Source organism: Polypterus senegalus, chromosome 4 (assembly GCF_016835505.1).
Source record: "Polypterus senegalus isolate Bchr_013 chromosome 4, ASM1683550v1, whole genome shotgun sequence".
NCBI lineage: Eukaryota > Metazoa > Chordata > Cladistia > Polypteriformes > Polypteridae > Polypterus > Polypterus senegalus.
In genome coordinates this window covers 233032363-233047819 of record NC_053157.1, presented here as the reverse complement: position 1 = coordinate 233047819, position 15457 = coordinate 233032363, and the positions used below count along the sequence as shown (strand labels likewise).

The 15457-nt window shown below is 44.3% G+C and overlaps 1 protein-coding gene across 1 annotated transcript in view; it reads right to left on the bottom strand.

Moving 5' to 3' along the window:
- Window positions 1–15457, bottom strand: part of LOC120528896 (zinc finger protein 2-like) — a 63548-nt gene that overhangs the window by 42764 nt on the left and 5327 nt on the right. Inside the window, exon 2 of the mRNA XM_039752972.1 lies at window positions 12987–13547. Within this exon, the coding sequence (XP_039608906.1) occupies window positions 12987–13497 (511 nt within the window). The 5' untranslated portion in view covers window positions 13498–13547. The remainder of the gene's footprint in view (window positions 1–12986; window positions 13548–15457) is intronic.

The window sequence follows — 15457 nt, the reverse complement described above, 5'->3', positions numbered from 1 at the left end:
GGACGTCCTGGAAATGTGAATGGTAATATGATCATTTTGCCTGCACGTACGTTGCTATTTTCAGTGTTTGCTTGCAGTGTGTCTGACAGTCCTATGTATTGTTTCACACGCAGATCTTGTTGATGTAATCTGAGATAGTTGAGACGCGCTCCCTCTGTTTTAACATACGCATCTACTGTTGGAATAGTTTGCCACTGGAGTGCAAAATACTAAATGTATTCCTCTTTGCTAATCTGTACGCGTAAAATTGGCATTGAGTAAGCCTGACTCGGTTGGCGGCTCTTTTATCGGGAACACGTTGTAAATGTTTGTGCCAGCCAATGTCTCCGTAAGGGAATAAAAGTGGGTAAACCATAGGATCGCAATTCATATTGAGCGTGGAAATCTGTTTACAGGAGTTGCGTATGGGACAGATGCAAATGTCCCTTTCGGCATCTTCTCCGATGAAAATTGCTGCAACATCGGTGTGACATGTCGGGGCATTGTATCCTCGTAAATCCTGCCTAGGGTTTTCCTCGAAAAACATTCGTACAGATGCTGTTGGATTGGACCGAGCGATTTCATGCATGTGTTTGTATGATTTAGCGAAGGGGTTGGTGGTTCTGAGTATAGAATCTAGCTGGAGAAGCACATTTTCGCTGCATGAAGAGTTTGCTTTATTTTGTAAGCGTACTGCAGTAACTTGCGCTGCGTCAAAAACATACAACTGTCCATATCCTGGACAGGTAGAAGTGTTAGCGAATAGTGGAGAGATTTGGTGATTGAATTTGCCCGTGTATTTTAAAACAATATGGTCCGTGGCCAGGAGGTTGAGTTATCTATGCACCCATGGAAACAAACGCTAGAGAAGAGTTGTATTCTCAAATGTGTTCACGATCATTTTTAGCTTCTGATGTTTGCTGTGTAAGAAGCTGTTGTAAAGACACAGGTGGCTCCCGCAAAGGTGGTAAAGCTACTTTACCGTCGTGGCAGCACTTCGCGTACTTGTTGGGTGTATTACGCTCAACAGGCCAGTATAGTGCTTGGAAAGAACAACAAGAAGAACGTCTCCAAATCTGTCCCAATGCGATGCAACAAAATCTACTGCCCTATATCGTAGTGAGAGTACATTGCTATCGTCAACCGTTTGTGTCAAGAAATAACACACTGATAGGAACAGGCAGTTGCCTGTTCCCGGAGTGGGAAATGACGTTGTACAAAAACCCGTCAATAGAGAAGATACTGTCGCTCATTTTATAACAAAGGCTTAGGAAACAACCACCGCAGTATAACGAAAATAGAAAGGTGTATGGGAGGCCGCAGGTAGCGTGGGGAAGGGTTTGGAAGAGGACGAATAGGAATCGAGAAATGCCGTGTCGACTGCGTGTGGGTGGGACTGGTTTTGAAGTGGAAGCAGGATGAACCACAAGATAAATATATATACAGTGGTGTGAAAAACTATTTGCCCCCTTCCTGATTTCTTATTCTTTTTGCATGTTTGTCACACAAAATGTTTCTGATCATCAAACACATTTAACCATTAGTCAAATATAACACCTCAAAAGCTAGACATCATGCCAAGATCCAAAGAAATTCAGGAACAAATGAGAACAGAAGTCATTGAGATCTATCAGTCTGGTAAAGGTTATAAAGCCATTTCTAAAGCTTTGGGACTCCAGCGAACCACAGTGAGAGCCATTATCCACAAATGGCAAAAACATGGAACAGTGGTGAACCTTCCCAGGAGTGGCCAGTCGGCCGACCAAAATTACCCCAAGAGCGCAGAGACGACTCATCCGAGAGGTCACAAAAGACCCCAGGACAACGTCTAAAGAACTGCAGGCCTCACTTGCCTCAACTAAGGTCAGTGTTCACGACTCCACCATAAGAAAGAGACTGGCCTGCAAAAACGGCCTGCATGGCAGATTTCCAAGACGCAAACCAATGTTAAGCAAAAAGAACATTAGGGCTCGTCTCAATTTTGCTAAGAAACATCTCAATGATTGCCAAGACTTTTGGGAAAATACCTTGTGGACTGACTTTTTGGAAGGAAAATGTCCCGTTACATCTGGCGTAAAAGGAACACAGCATTTCAGAAAAAGAACATCATACCAACAGTAAAATATGGTGGTGGTAGTGTGATGGTCTGGGGTTGTTTTGCTGCTTCAGGACCTGGAAAGCTTGCTGTGATAGATGGAACCTTGAATTCTACTGTCTACCAAAATATCCTGAAGGAGAATGTCTGGCCATCTGTTCGTCAATTCAAGCTGAAGCGATCTTGGGTGCTGCAACAGGACAATGACCCAAAACACACCAGCAAATCCACCTCTGAATGGCTGAAGAAAAACAAAATGAAGACTTTGGAGTGGCCTCGTCAAAGTCCTGACCTGAATCCAATTGAGATGCTATGGCATGACCTTAAAAAGGCGGTTCATGCTAGAAAACCCTCAAATAAAGCTGAATTACAACAATTCTGCAAAGATGAGTGGGCCAAAATTCCTCCAGAGCGCTGTAAAAGACTCATTGCAAGTTATCGCAAACGCTTGATTGGAGTTATTGCTGCTAAGGGTGGCCCAACCAGTTATTAGGTTCAGGGGGCAATTACTTTTTCACACAGGGCCATGTAGGTTTGGATTTTTTTCTCCCAAAATAATAAAAACCATCATTTAAAAACTGCATTTTGTGTTTACTTGTGTTATATTTGACTAATGGTTAAATGTGTTAGATGATCAGAAACATTTTGTGTGACAAACATGCAAAAAAATAAGAAATCAGGAAGGGGGCAAATAGTTTTTCACACCACTGTATAAGAGATGGTTTGAGTAATACTAATGGAGAGGGTGTATTAGATTGGCTGGGCCTATGTCTTCAGGAAAGCAGAGGCGCGCGAGTAAGAAGTCTCACGCACCGTTTAAACTTTCTTGGGGTTGTGGACCTTAAAACACTATTTGAGAGGGGGGGGCCCACCTGATGACCTCTGTGATTTTCCTGTGTGACCGACATTTAGTCAAGTCGTGACGTTTGAAAGACAGTCGTAGAATAGATAAAGAAATAACAGTTGATCTATAAGAACGTCAAATGAAAATGTGTCTGCTATTAAGAAAGTGAGGGAGGCTGTGTGGAAATTGTGAGTACATTACAGATACAACAACAACAACAACATTTATTTCTATAGCACATTTTCATACAAACAGTAGCTCAAAGTGCTTTACATATTAAAGAATAGAAAAATGAAAGACATAAATTATAAAAAATAAATCAACATTAACATCGAATAAGAGTAAGGTTCAATGGCCAGGGGGGACAGAAAAAACAAAAAAACTCCAGATGGCTGGAGAAAAAATAAAATCTGTAGGGATTCCAGACCACGAGACCGCCCAGTCCCCTCTGGGCATTCTACCTAACATAAATGAAACAGTCCTCTTTGGATTTAGGATTCTCACGGAAGGGCTTGATGATGATGATGGTCACGTAGATTTCTTCCTTTTAATCCGTCCATCATTGTTGGAGCATCATGATGCTTTGAGTAGGTGGTGCATTGCACAATTAAATGTTAATTACATTATTTGAATTAAAAAAGCTTCTTTGAATTTTCCACTTTCCCACAAAGAAACACTTACATGTTTTATTGTTCTTGTTCATTTTCAACAGGTCCACCATCATTACTAATACAAAGGGTAATTACGAATTCTGTAGTTCTCGGACAACCATTTTCAAGCTGATTTTCAGTAATACCAGCAATCACATCGGTTATCCTAGCTTGATCGAGTTTTGGCTTAATACTCATTTGTTTTCATATGTTCCCTATAAAAAAAAAGAAATCCAATGGAGTCAAATCCGGCGAATGTGGAGGCCAAGAAAACGGTCCACCTCTTCCAATCCATCTGTTAGAGAATTTCTCCCGTAGAAACTGTCTAACATGCAAAGCAAAGTGACAAGGAGCCCCATCTTGTTGAAATACTGTATTCTCTATCAGTCCTCATTGCTCCAAGTGGCAGCATTTCTAAATAGCTATCACCATTAACAACACACCCTTCCAAAAAGAAGGGCCCTATGACTCGATTTCCTCCCCCCTAAACCACAAATTAACTTTGGGAGAATTGCTTTCATGTTCAACAGACTCGTGTGGATTTTCAGTTCCCCAGTAACGGCAAAAATAAAACTAACTTTCTAATCCTTTTTACAAATTCTTTCTATCACATATACTTACAAAGTTACAACTATTTTAACTCTTTGAAGGCTGAATATTTTTACAAAAAACAGTTTCTGAAAAGCAATGGTTTCACACAGAAATCAAGATTAAACGTCTGTTGCTGTGTGCTGTGGCTGCCAGTTTGACAAGAATGTGCGGCAGGCTTGCTGCCAAGCTGTCCTCACGTGGCTGAGGCATTGCAATCGGAGTTCTACCTCTTATCGTTGTTAAGCTGCACTCCTCCCTGGCGAACACTACCGTAGGCATATCAGCTACTGTGGTGTTATGGGTCCACAGCTCGTTGAGCAAAGGCCATTCATTTTAAATAAATGATCACCGCGCTCGCGGCTGAGCGAGGGGACGTTGGGCCATAGCGTGCCGTGGGGCAATCCGTAGGGTGTGGGCATTTCTCACCGAGTGCACAGGTGAGGAACTGCCCACATTCGTGATTGTCCCGTGGCTAATGGTGCAGCTGCTGTGGCACTCGTCATTTAAAAAGAAGCGCGAGTCGGTTGGCGAAATGAAAAAAAAAGAACGAGATAAGGAAAAGAAGACGGAGGTTACAGGGAGCGAGGAAGCAGGTGGTGCGTGCGTGTGGTGAGCGCGCGCTCGAGGGCAGCTGTGAGGAAGCTGGGTGTAAGGCCGTCACCCGGGTGTTTGAGTGGATGTTGATCCCGCTGAGCGACCACGTAGCGGGAGTGACCTGGTGAAAGCGATGAGCCGCAGAAGGCCGTGGAAAGGCAGCGGAAGTCGGGAGACTTGGTGGTGGAGTCCCCAATGTGTGCGTCCTGGCCATTGGGGTAATCAAGTCTCTGGGACTGCGATGAGTGCCATACCGGAGCCAGGGATCGGGAGGTCTCCAGTCTCGAGTGTGTAGAGGAGGGCAGCTGCAGAGAGCGTCTTGCTTGCTGCTAAGCCCAAACGGGATAAGCAGGTGAGACGCTAACAGAAAAGAAGCACCGAGCTTGTTTGATGTTTTTAAGACTGCTTCCATGAGAAGATTTTAACCTCTGGTTTTTAAGGATTGTTTTTTTCTATTTATTGGTTTTACCTCCATGTTCTTTTAATGGATTATTTATTTATTTAATGAAGAATTTGGAGCACTGCACTTTACATGGAACACTGTTTTTGTTTTGATTGTTTCTTTTAATAAAAGCACTAATCACTTTTTGCACCACCCCTTGCTCAATTGTTTATTTGCCTCCATTGACTAGCTCACTCGGTTTCATTATCGACGGTGTTGGGTTCAAGTGCTTCCAAACATCAGAAGGGAGTGTGGAGCCAGAACCCACATCGTCACAGCTACACGAACCCGTTCAGCACCATGATTGGCTGGGGACCATTCAACTGAAGCTGGAACCTCACATTCGCTTTCGATCACTCGAGTCCGACAAGTCATGGTCCAGTTCAGAGATAACAGGTAAAACGTCATCCACACGGTAGTTTGTTTTATGCAATCGCTTTGATCTCTCGCCAGCTGTCAGTGGCATTTTTGCTGTTGTTTGTGCCTTGCTACTCACACAAGCGCCAGAACTCTCGATCAAACCAACGAAGCTCACTTTCCTTCAAGCAACGAGAGTCCAACTAAAACATAACAGTTGGTTTTGTCACAGTTTTACAGTCGACTACCATCGTCAACTCCTCCGTTTGACAAAAGTCGACATCAGCCCTGAAAGAGTTAAACTGCACACAGGTGTTATGGACACCCTGTACAAAAATTTGTTTCGGTTCCTGCTTACTCTATTTTTTGGTTCCTTCCCCAGTAAGCAGGCTCGATTATATCTTTCGTTTTTGTGGTGGAGATTGTTCTACTTCTTGCTATCCACCCTTCCCCACCATAACCTGTCGTCTTTGGGGGTGAGACGCGAAAGCTTTAGATTCGTCAAAAATTTTGATCTCCGGATCTCGATATTTTAGTCTCCCCAGATACCGAAAACATTGATATCTCAATGATGGGTGTGTGTGGGTCACAGTTTGTCGAGGACGTGTTGCCGTCCTCACCACACGACGAACCACCTGCTTTAGATTTGTCAAAAATATCGATCTCCCGGTTTTCTATGGGTCTCGACATTTTAGGGTCCCCAGATAACTCGATGATGGGTGTGTGTGTGTGGGTCAGAGTTTGTTGAGGACAGTGTAAAGTTAAAATGGCTGGACGGAAAAATCCCAAAGTCGAAACTTCAGCCTGTTTGGAGATGAAGAGGTGCTGATCGTGCTAGAGAAAGAGACCCTCTAGGGGAACCCTCAAATACCGAAATTCTGCAATTAATGATGAATTCTTCTCGCCAATTGCTATTGTAATGACCGGTTTTAGGATCAGAAAGGTCAGAGCGCTAAATAATTACTGAAGTGTTATACAGTAGTTTAGGTGACTTGATTCCTCCGGCGCAAAGCCTACTGACACTCACGTCCAAATTATTATAATTGACGATTGCTTTTTTAATTACTTTATCTTTTACTTTTTCCTCTTGCTGATTTAAAAAGAACAATGCGAGTGATAGGCATAGTAATTTATAGGTGTGTAGCAGATGGCCAGGTCCCATGCCCGGCCGGGATGCCCCTTCGACATATGTTCTGAGGGGGCAACCATGGACTGCTCAGTACCTCCCTCCGGGATGCTTGGTGGCAGCCTCCTTAGCTGGCGGTGGTGCCTCAGCTTCCTGCAGGGCTCCATGGGAGATGGAGTTCTCCACAGCCCTGTTGGGATCTGGGGTGGCCACCCTGGGGCAAATGGATCCCTGAGCCCGCCTGGATGAATCTTCAGCCCCACCCGGAAGTGGACTATAAAAGGGGCCAGCAACCACCACTCAGTGGCCAGAGTCGGGAGGAGGAGGACAGAGCTTGACGGGGGGGAGTGTTGCGTTTTTGTGCTCGTGCATTTGGGACTGTGTTGTGCCTGTGGGGTTCACGAGGAAGACGTGCCCCACAGGTGAAGAAAATAAAAGTCTTTGTTTTGTTTTTACGTGTGCCTCCATGGGAGTCTCTGCCGGGTCGGGTGCAATATAGCGCCTTATTACGGGTGAAATATTACAAATGATGGTATAGCTTTTAATGCTTTAATATTTTGAAGATAACGTGTCATAGTAGTTTATACAACAGTGGAACTAACAATACAGAAACATTGGATATGCTAAAAAAAAATGCCCTGTCAATGGTACAAACAAAGGGGGCAATTAATGACCTTATTGAATTATCATATACTATTAAATCTTGAAGTTTTCGAGGGGTAGTTCAGTTACCAATATGTAATAAGCATGAAAGTTGAATTTCAATGAGAGTTCAGTGTGCAGTGAATCCGCTTGACTTATAGTTTCCGTCCTCTTCCTCTGTACGTTTCGCACTCGTTTGCTCAAAGGCTGATGCGCTTGCTGCTTCCTGAGCAGCTCTTCTTTACTCCACCTTAGTGTCCGGCTTCTTCTCTTCTTCCGTCGGCATCTTTCCGTGTTAAAACTGATTAAGTCAGAGTTTGCGTTGCAATTACTTAGTACATTTTCTTTAATTTTTTACTTAAGTCTTTTAGGACGGATGTCGACTTTTGTCGACAGGAGGGGTTTGAGGGCGAATGTCGACAAAAGACGACATCCTGGGGTAGAGGGCGACAATCAGCTGTTAATAGCGACAAAACTCACTGTTACGTCACGGGTATGCCCTCTCTGCTTGAAGGAATGTTAGACTCATTGACTCGACATCTAATCCTTGCGTGTGCGTGAGTTACGAAATGTAAACAAAGGAAAGATGGCATCAACATCTCACGAGGAAGCGAAGCGAGTGCAGAAAAGAAAATACTCAGCAGACGATGTTTTGTGCCTTATCGCCGAGTCGGTCTCTGATTTTTCAGAATCTGATTTTGTTGACAGTGATCAGGAGATCGAGCAAGAGAGTGAGGAACTGAAATTGGCTGGTCGGACACCAGCCGATGCCACCCCAGCTGACCGCATTCACGCAGCCGACGCACCTACGGCAAGGTTCGTGTGGGAGGAATAGCCAGACATTGATCCGTTGGAGCCAAACAGGCTACCGGACTTCACAAGACAGCATGGCTTGCTGTTGGACACGACAGATTACCAGCCTCTGGACTACTTCAGGCTGAGGCTGCTTATCAGCTACTGTCAGACGAGACAAACAGGTGTGCAGAGCAATTTTTTGCACCGCATTCAAAGTGGAAACCCACAACAAAAGACAAAATGAAGGGCTTTGTGGCAGCATTATAAATAGAGATGGGACAAGACTTGCGATATAACTTCAAGGAGCATTGGTCCAAACGTGCTTTGTCCCCTGGTGGCTTTGGACAGGTTATGCCACGTGATGATAGGTACGTGCTGCTGCCAAGTTTTATTCACTTCTGTGATAACCCCATGTACAGGGTGCACACAAAGTCCGTATACCCCTATCTTTAGGAGCATTTACAGGAATAACCATGACAATTTGGTTCCTGTGGACATCAGTGCAAGTCTTCCTGGTATTTCGAGGTGTGTTTCCGACATCCTGTCTGGTGCTGTCACCTGCTGCCACTCAAGAAACTGCAACAACGTGGCGGTCGTTCCAAGATGAAGCGATGGGTGACACACGTGTTTTCAAGATCGAGGAGTGTTTGGTGGCCACTGTGTGGGCTCATGAGCGGCCCGTTACTGGGAAATCGATCAAAAATGTCATGGATGACTTTGTTGTGCGTTTTGGGAAGGCATCGCCGACAAAGAGGACGCTATTGCAGTGGGAGAAGAAGGCTCTTGCAACGGGCAGCATCCGAGATGCGCCGCGAAGTGGAAGACCATCCACAAGGCATGAAACATGTGCAGATGTGGCAGAGCCTGTCCAACGATTCCCAATGAACTCCACTCGTAAACGTGCTGCTGAGTTGGGAATAGCCGAATCGACAATGCGGAAACACATCAAACAGGACCTGCAAATGAAATGTTGCCGTCCATTGCACGTTCACGAGTTATCAGATGCCCACTTGGACAGACGTCAGGAAGCTTGTCATCTGATGCTGCACCAATTTCCAGCAAATGCTGAGAAGGAAAAGGTTATGTCCTCTGACGAGTGCGCGATTTATCGCAGCTCCCGCAATCGAAAATCCTCCAAAAGACAGGGGCATATGGACTTTGTGCGCACCCTGTATGAAGTTCAGCCCCTGCTTGACATCGTGGAACCAACATATGAACAATTTTATCAGCCTGGCCATGATTTGTATGTGCATGAATCTATGATAAAATAAAAGGGACGCCTTTTTTTCTGCCAATATATGCCAGACAAGCCCACAAAGTATGGCATAAAAGAATTTTGTACTGGCAGAAGCAAACACTGGTTTCTGCCTGACAGTAATTACATATACAGGAAGGTATTTCTTTCAAAGAGAGAGCTGTCCCTTGACAAGTCAGGTTGTGCTGGAGCTGCTTCAGGGCTATTTGGGTCATGTTGTGTACATTTGGACAATTGTTATGCATGCCCAGAATTGTTCATGGAGCTACAGAGCAGGGGAATTGGAGCTTGTGGCACAGTGAGGGTGAACAGGAGACACAGACTGAAGATGAAAAGAGGTGACAATATGGTTTCTTTGTGTTCTTTTTTAAAAAAAATGTTAGTTTTTGGAAAAATATTCAGCCCTGGGAGAAAAGAAACAAAAAAAAAACAATTATCCCTATAAGAGTTAAGCTGGCACTTAAGTCTTCTATCTGCATCAAAAATAATTTAAGATATGAAGAGGTAGAGGAAGTGATGGCGAAGGTGTTAGGCATGAGAACGGCGCCGGTACGCATGTGCCACCCTGCTGCCAAGAGTTGATACTACAATCTATATATATATATAATTCACTAAGGCAAGACACCCATGGAAAGCACGCCAGAAGGGGCGTGGATTCACTGAGCCGCCGACAAGTAAGACACCTATGGCACACGCAGGGAGGAGCCACACCCACCAACCCCAAGACCATTGGATACGACGACAACTCGCAGAGCCACGCCCACCAACTCGGACGCGACGACACAGAAAAAACGGCGTCATTTATATTCGTCTGTCGTAGAGGCCTCATGCACCTCCGAGCCACGTTGACTGTTCATAGAGGCATGTTTCTCGCGGAAGTGAGTCGCTATATGCAGCGTGTAAAACGGTTTGCGAGGGGTAACCCATGGGATCCTTAAAACAATCCTTTACAGCGGAGGTTAAAACACAATGAAGGAAGCAATCTTTAAAAAACGAGTTTTCGGTTACCACGCACGACCGCGTGCACCATAGCAAACTGTTTTACACGCTACATAGAGCAATCGGCGACAAACGCACGTCTTCTTAGATGCTCCTGCAGGAACACGGAAGACGTTTTTCTCCCTGGGCTTAAAAATCATTTAAAAACCGGCCTGATTATGCGGCATATGGTACGCCGCGGGTTGGCTAGTAAAATATAATACAAATAAAAAGAGGAATAAACATCATCACCCCAAAAGCGGACAGTGGAGGTCGTGTATTATATGCATACCAAATTTCAAGTGAGTTGGTCAAACGGTTTGCGAGCTACATGTGATTTAAAATCCTGGATTATATAAGAAGATTAGATCTGCTAACACAAACTCTTTAACGCCTTCCATTTCTCATTGGTGGTGAATTGCATGAACTCTCAATCCACGTCGACACATTGCTAAGTTTCATCTTCACGCTGGTATGGGGCAGTCAAAGAGTTGATACTTTAGTGGCCTCATGGATGGTTACGAGAGCAACTGACCCATAGCAATTGGAATCTCCAGGTCAGTTTGGTTTCCTCTGCTCTTTCAGGGGGTCCGGTGTTCTGGGGTCACATCCTGCACCCAGATGTTGTCCATATGGACTTCACATGTTTACGTCTGCTCACATCCTCCTCTGGAGATCCCAGTTGTCCTTTTACATTCTCAGAAAACGGGCAGGTCAGGTGGGCTTGGGACTCTAAACTGGTCCAATATGGGTGTCTGAGGCAGACTGGACTGGCACTGTGGCTCAGAAGGAAAGGCCAGGTTTTTAAAATAATCCATTTGGCCGTGTCTGTCTCCTTGGGCGCTTTCGTGCAACTGCGGGGAGTTGATGAGGTAATTAGGGTGAGACACACCTGCACGTGAGGGTGCAATCATTCTCATTTTCTTAATCGGCTTCCCGCGATGCATGATGGAGCCGCTGCGCCCACAGAGCCTTATAAGTAATGGCCGGCACAGGACATCAGGAGGAAAAGACGAGCAACAGCGGCATTGGCATTAAAAGAGAGTGGATGAGCAAGCTGGTTGAAAGATAGAGGTCATCGCGGGCAGGGGTCCCGTGTTAGAGCGAGTGATCGGCGCTCAAGGGATAGATCGCACCCACTGATTATGTAGGGGTGTGGGTTCGATCAAGGGATCTGAGCGTTGACTACAAGTGCGAGGAGGAAGATGGGAGGACAACCAACTCCAAGCAGTCTGGCAGACGCCGGCGAAGGTAGCCAAGATGGGGGTCAGTAGTGTGAGGACCACAGCGGCTGAAGTCTCTCCCTCTGAGCAAACCTTGGGTGAGTTGGAGAGACTGGGAAGGAGCTGTGCTTGCTTGGCTGGTGTCACCCCAAATGTCTGTCGCAGGCTTTTAGCCTTGTTTGAAACGTTTGGGATTTTTTTACAGATTATTATTTCCGGACATTTTGAAACACTGCACTTACTTTTGAATACTCTTTGGGTTTGTTTTGTTTGAATGTAATAAATGCACTTTACACCTTCCCTTGCTTCATTTGGTGTCCTCATTGTCCGGTTACATTACCTATGGTGTTGGGTTCAAGAGGCTCCCCAAAAGAGGGATGGGAGCCATGGAGCAAGGACCCGCACCGCCACAGCACCCACACCCTATAGGCCTGCTGTCTGATGTTGTTGCTCCACCTCTACGCATGACTATGAAGCAGATTAAGAGTGTTTGAGAATATTATGGGATGTTACTTATGTATTAGGGTGGCACAGTGGTGCTGTGGTAGCACTTTTGCCTCGCTTCCCGGGTCCTCCCTGCGTGAAGTTTGCATTTTCTCCCCGTGTCTGCGTGGGTTTCCTCCCACAGTCCAAAGACATGCAGGTTAGGCACATTGGCGATCCGAAATTCTCCCGTGTGTGTGTGTGTGTGTGTGCCCTGTGGTGGGCTGGCGCCCTGCCCAGGGTTTGTTTTCTGCCTTGTGTTGGCTGGGATTGGCTCCAGCAGACCCCCGTGAACCTGTAGTTAGGATTGGATAATGACTGACTGACTTATGTATTAGTCCTAAGTGCCCACCAAATCACTGAACTTTCCCCACATATTCAGTAGGTGTATTTTATACAGTATAATAATCAGCGTAAGGTCGGTGCTGTGTTTAATAAATCCACTTTCACAGTAAAGCTCTGTCTGGGTGACAAAGTAGACACGACACACAAGTCACTCCATCTGAATGACCCTGGGCACAACTTTAGGAAATGACAGAAGCTGTCGGACCAAATTCACTCATCAGTAGATTTTGCAGCATGAATAGAACGATTTTTGAGCATGTATGTCCTCTAATTGGAGCACATTTGAATATAATATAGATGTTTTTTAAAGAAGATTTGACTACTTTATCTCTTTAGAAATTAAACTGGTCATATTTCAGTGCTAAATTCGCAGCTTTATGTGTGAAAATCATGTGCTGGACACTTGCAGTTTTCTGGAGTTGGCACAAACCTTTACGATTTTTTGAGCTGTTACTTCAACTCTCGTTAGTCATTCTGCACCTTTGCGTATCCCACTCCCCTTCTCACCTCCTAAAAACACCAAACCAAGCACAGGTAGAACCTGTAAATGTTTGCGGTTTTCTCCTATGGCTAATCCCATTACTTACTTCCCACACTCACAGATGACGTCTCCGCTTCTGCTTCCTTCACGTTTCCTTCAGTGGTTTTCTCTTCAAATTCAACAAACTCCGATTTCATTTCCCTGGACTTCTGCTGGGCTTTCAGTTGTCCCGTAGGAGTGAATGGGGGCTGTAAACCGGAATGAGATTCTCCACAAATGTCTTGCTTGAAGATATTCTCCGCATCCTGCTTTTGCAGTTCAGGACTAACTGACAGATCTTCTGAGTCCTCGACTTTAACCTGAATAATTTCCCCCTCAAACTCCTCTTCCTTAAAAATGGAAATGCCCCGCTGACAATCCTCTGTCTTCACACACAAAGCATCTGGTGTGCTCCACTCTGTGTTGTCTTGTTTAACACGTGCCAGTTTTTCATCCATGTCAAACTCTTTGGCTGTGCCCATGCTCTGTGTGAAACTCTTCCCTCTCCCCCTCAAGTGTCTGCTCTTCTCTTCTAAAAATTCCCTTCTCACATGGACAGCCTCTGGCCTGGAGGCCATTAGACAACTCACTGCATGGCTATGAGAGCTGGGAAGGAGGCTCTTTTAATCTGTCAAAATTAAAACGAATAAAATTACTTTATAAAATCATCAACAATATCTTGACCACATTTCTGGGTTAACTAAACATTAAAACACTACCAACTAAACATGAGAGATCTGAAATACTAGGAACAATCCAGGTAAGCCTAATAAGGTCTTGGAAGATTTGATGGGAAAACCAATTTGATATGGAGACAAAGTTCGACTGATCAAGAGAAAGTCCAGGACCTGAAAAGGGGAAAAATTATTATTTTTTTATCACTATGAAATGTTTTACACTAATAATAAAGTGTCAAAGCTGACCCAAATGCAACAGTGAAAGATTCCATCCATCCATTATCACGAGGGTCTGCTAGAGCCAATCCCAGCTAACACAGGGTGCAAGGCAGGAAACAAACTCCAGGCAGGGCGCCATCCCACCACAGAGTGAAAGATTCAAAAACTGAATTTAACCGAAGCTAAGATCATCATTTTAAAGAGACTCTGACTGTGACATGTGCTCGATAATGTAAGGCGGCTCTTCCGCCTGCCCACTGCTCCATAATAAAAGGACTCCTCTCCTCACTCCTCTTCTTTACTCTGTATCTCAACAACAACATTTTATTTATATAGCACATTTTCAAACAAAAAGTAGCTCAAAGTGCAAGAAAAGACAAATAAAAGACAAAATAAGAAGCTAAAGAAAGACAACATTAGTTAACATAGAAATGGAGTAAGGTCTGATGGCCAGGGTGGACAGAAAAACAAAAAAAAAAAATCTCCAGACGGCTGGAGAAAAAAAAAAAACAAAATCTGCAGGGGTTCCAGGCCTCGGGACCACCCAGTCCCCTCTGGGCATTCAACCTAACATAAATGAAATGAAATCTTTGTAGTTAGGGATCTCACAGAGTCACTTGATGGTCATACGGACTTCTGGATTTTAATCCATCCATCATTGTTGGAACATCATGGTGCTTTGAGTAGATGGTGGTGGCGCAAGCAGAAAAGGAAACAGAAGAGAGAGTAGGGGTTAATACAGATTTTAGAGCCACCATGAATAGTTATGATAATGAGTTGAAGATACAGAGTATCAGGATTTTGATTACAGTGAAATTATGAGAAAGCCGTGTTAAAGTAATGTGTTTTCAGCAGTTTTTTTAAAGTGCTCCACCGTATCAGCCTGGCGAATTCCTATTAGCAGGCTATTCCAGATTTTAGGTGCCTAACAGCAGAAGGCCACCCGCCTCACCACTTCTTTTAAGTTTAGTTCTTGGAATTCTAAGGAGACACTCATTTGAGGATCTGAGGTTACGATTTGGAATATAAGGTGTCAGACATTCCGATATATAAGATGGGGCGAGATTATTTAAGGCTTTATAAACCATAAGCAGAATTTTAAAGTCAATCCTGAATGACACAGGTAACCAGTGTAGTGATGTCAAAACTGGAGTAATGTGTTCGGATTTTCTTTTAGTACAGAAATAATGATAGAAAACACCCATGAGAAGCATATTGTTAAAAAACGCTTCTTTGACTCGGCAGCAGCTTTAAAACTTACAAACATTTTAAGCAATCAGTCCGTTTATAGTGCCAGCTATAATAGCGAGGATAATGTAAATAGTAAGGTGGAAAGATTTAATACTAAAGTGAGAGCTGCTGTTGACATAGTTGCACCTGAAAAGACAGTTAAAAAATCTTCTAGCATTGTTATACCATGGAAGACCCAAAGAGTGTCTGATTTAAAAAGAACATGCCGGAGAGCTGAGCGTCAATGGAGGAAGAGTAAACTTACTATCCACCACGAAATATTAAAAGTCAAAATAAACAGAATACAATAACACTGTCCGTCTTGAGAGGCGCTGCTATTTCTCCAAGATTATAAATAACAATGCTAGTAATCCCAGAGTCTTATTTTCTACAATTGATCGCCTACTAAACC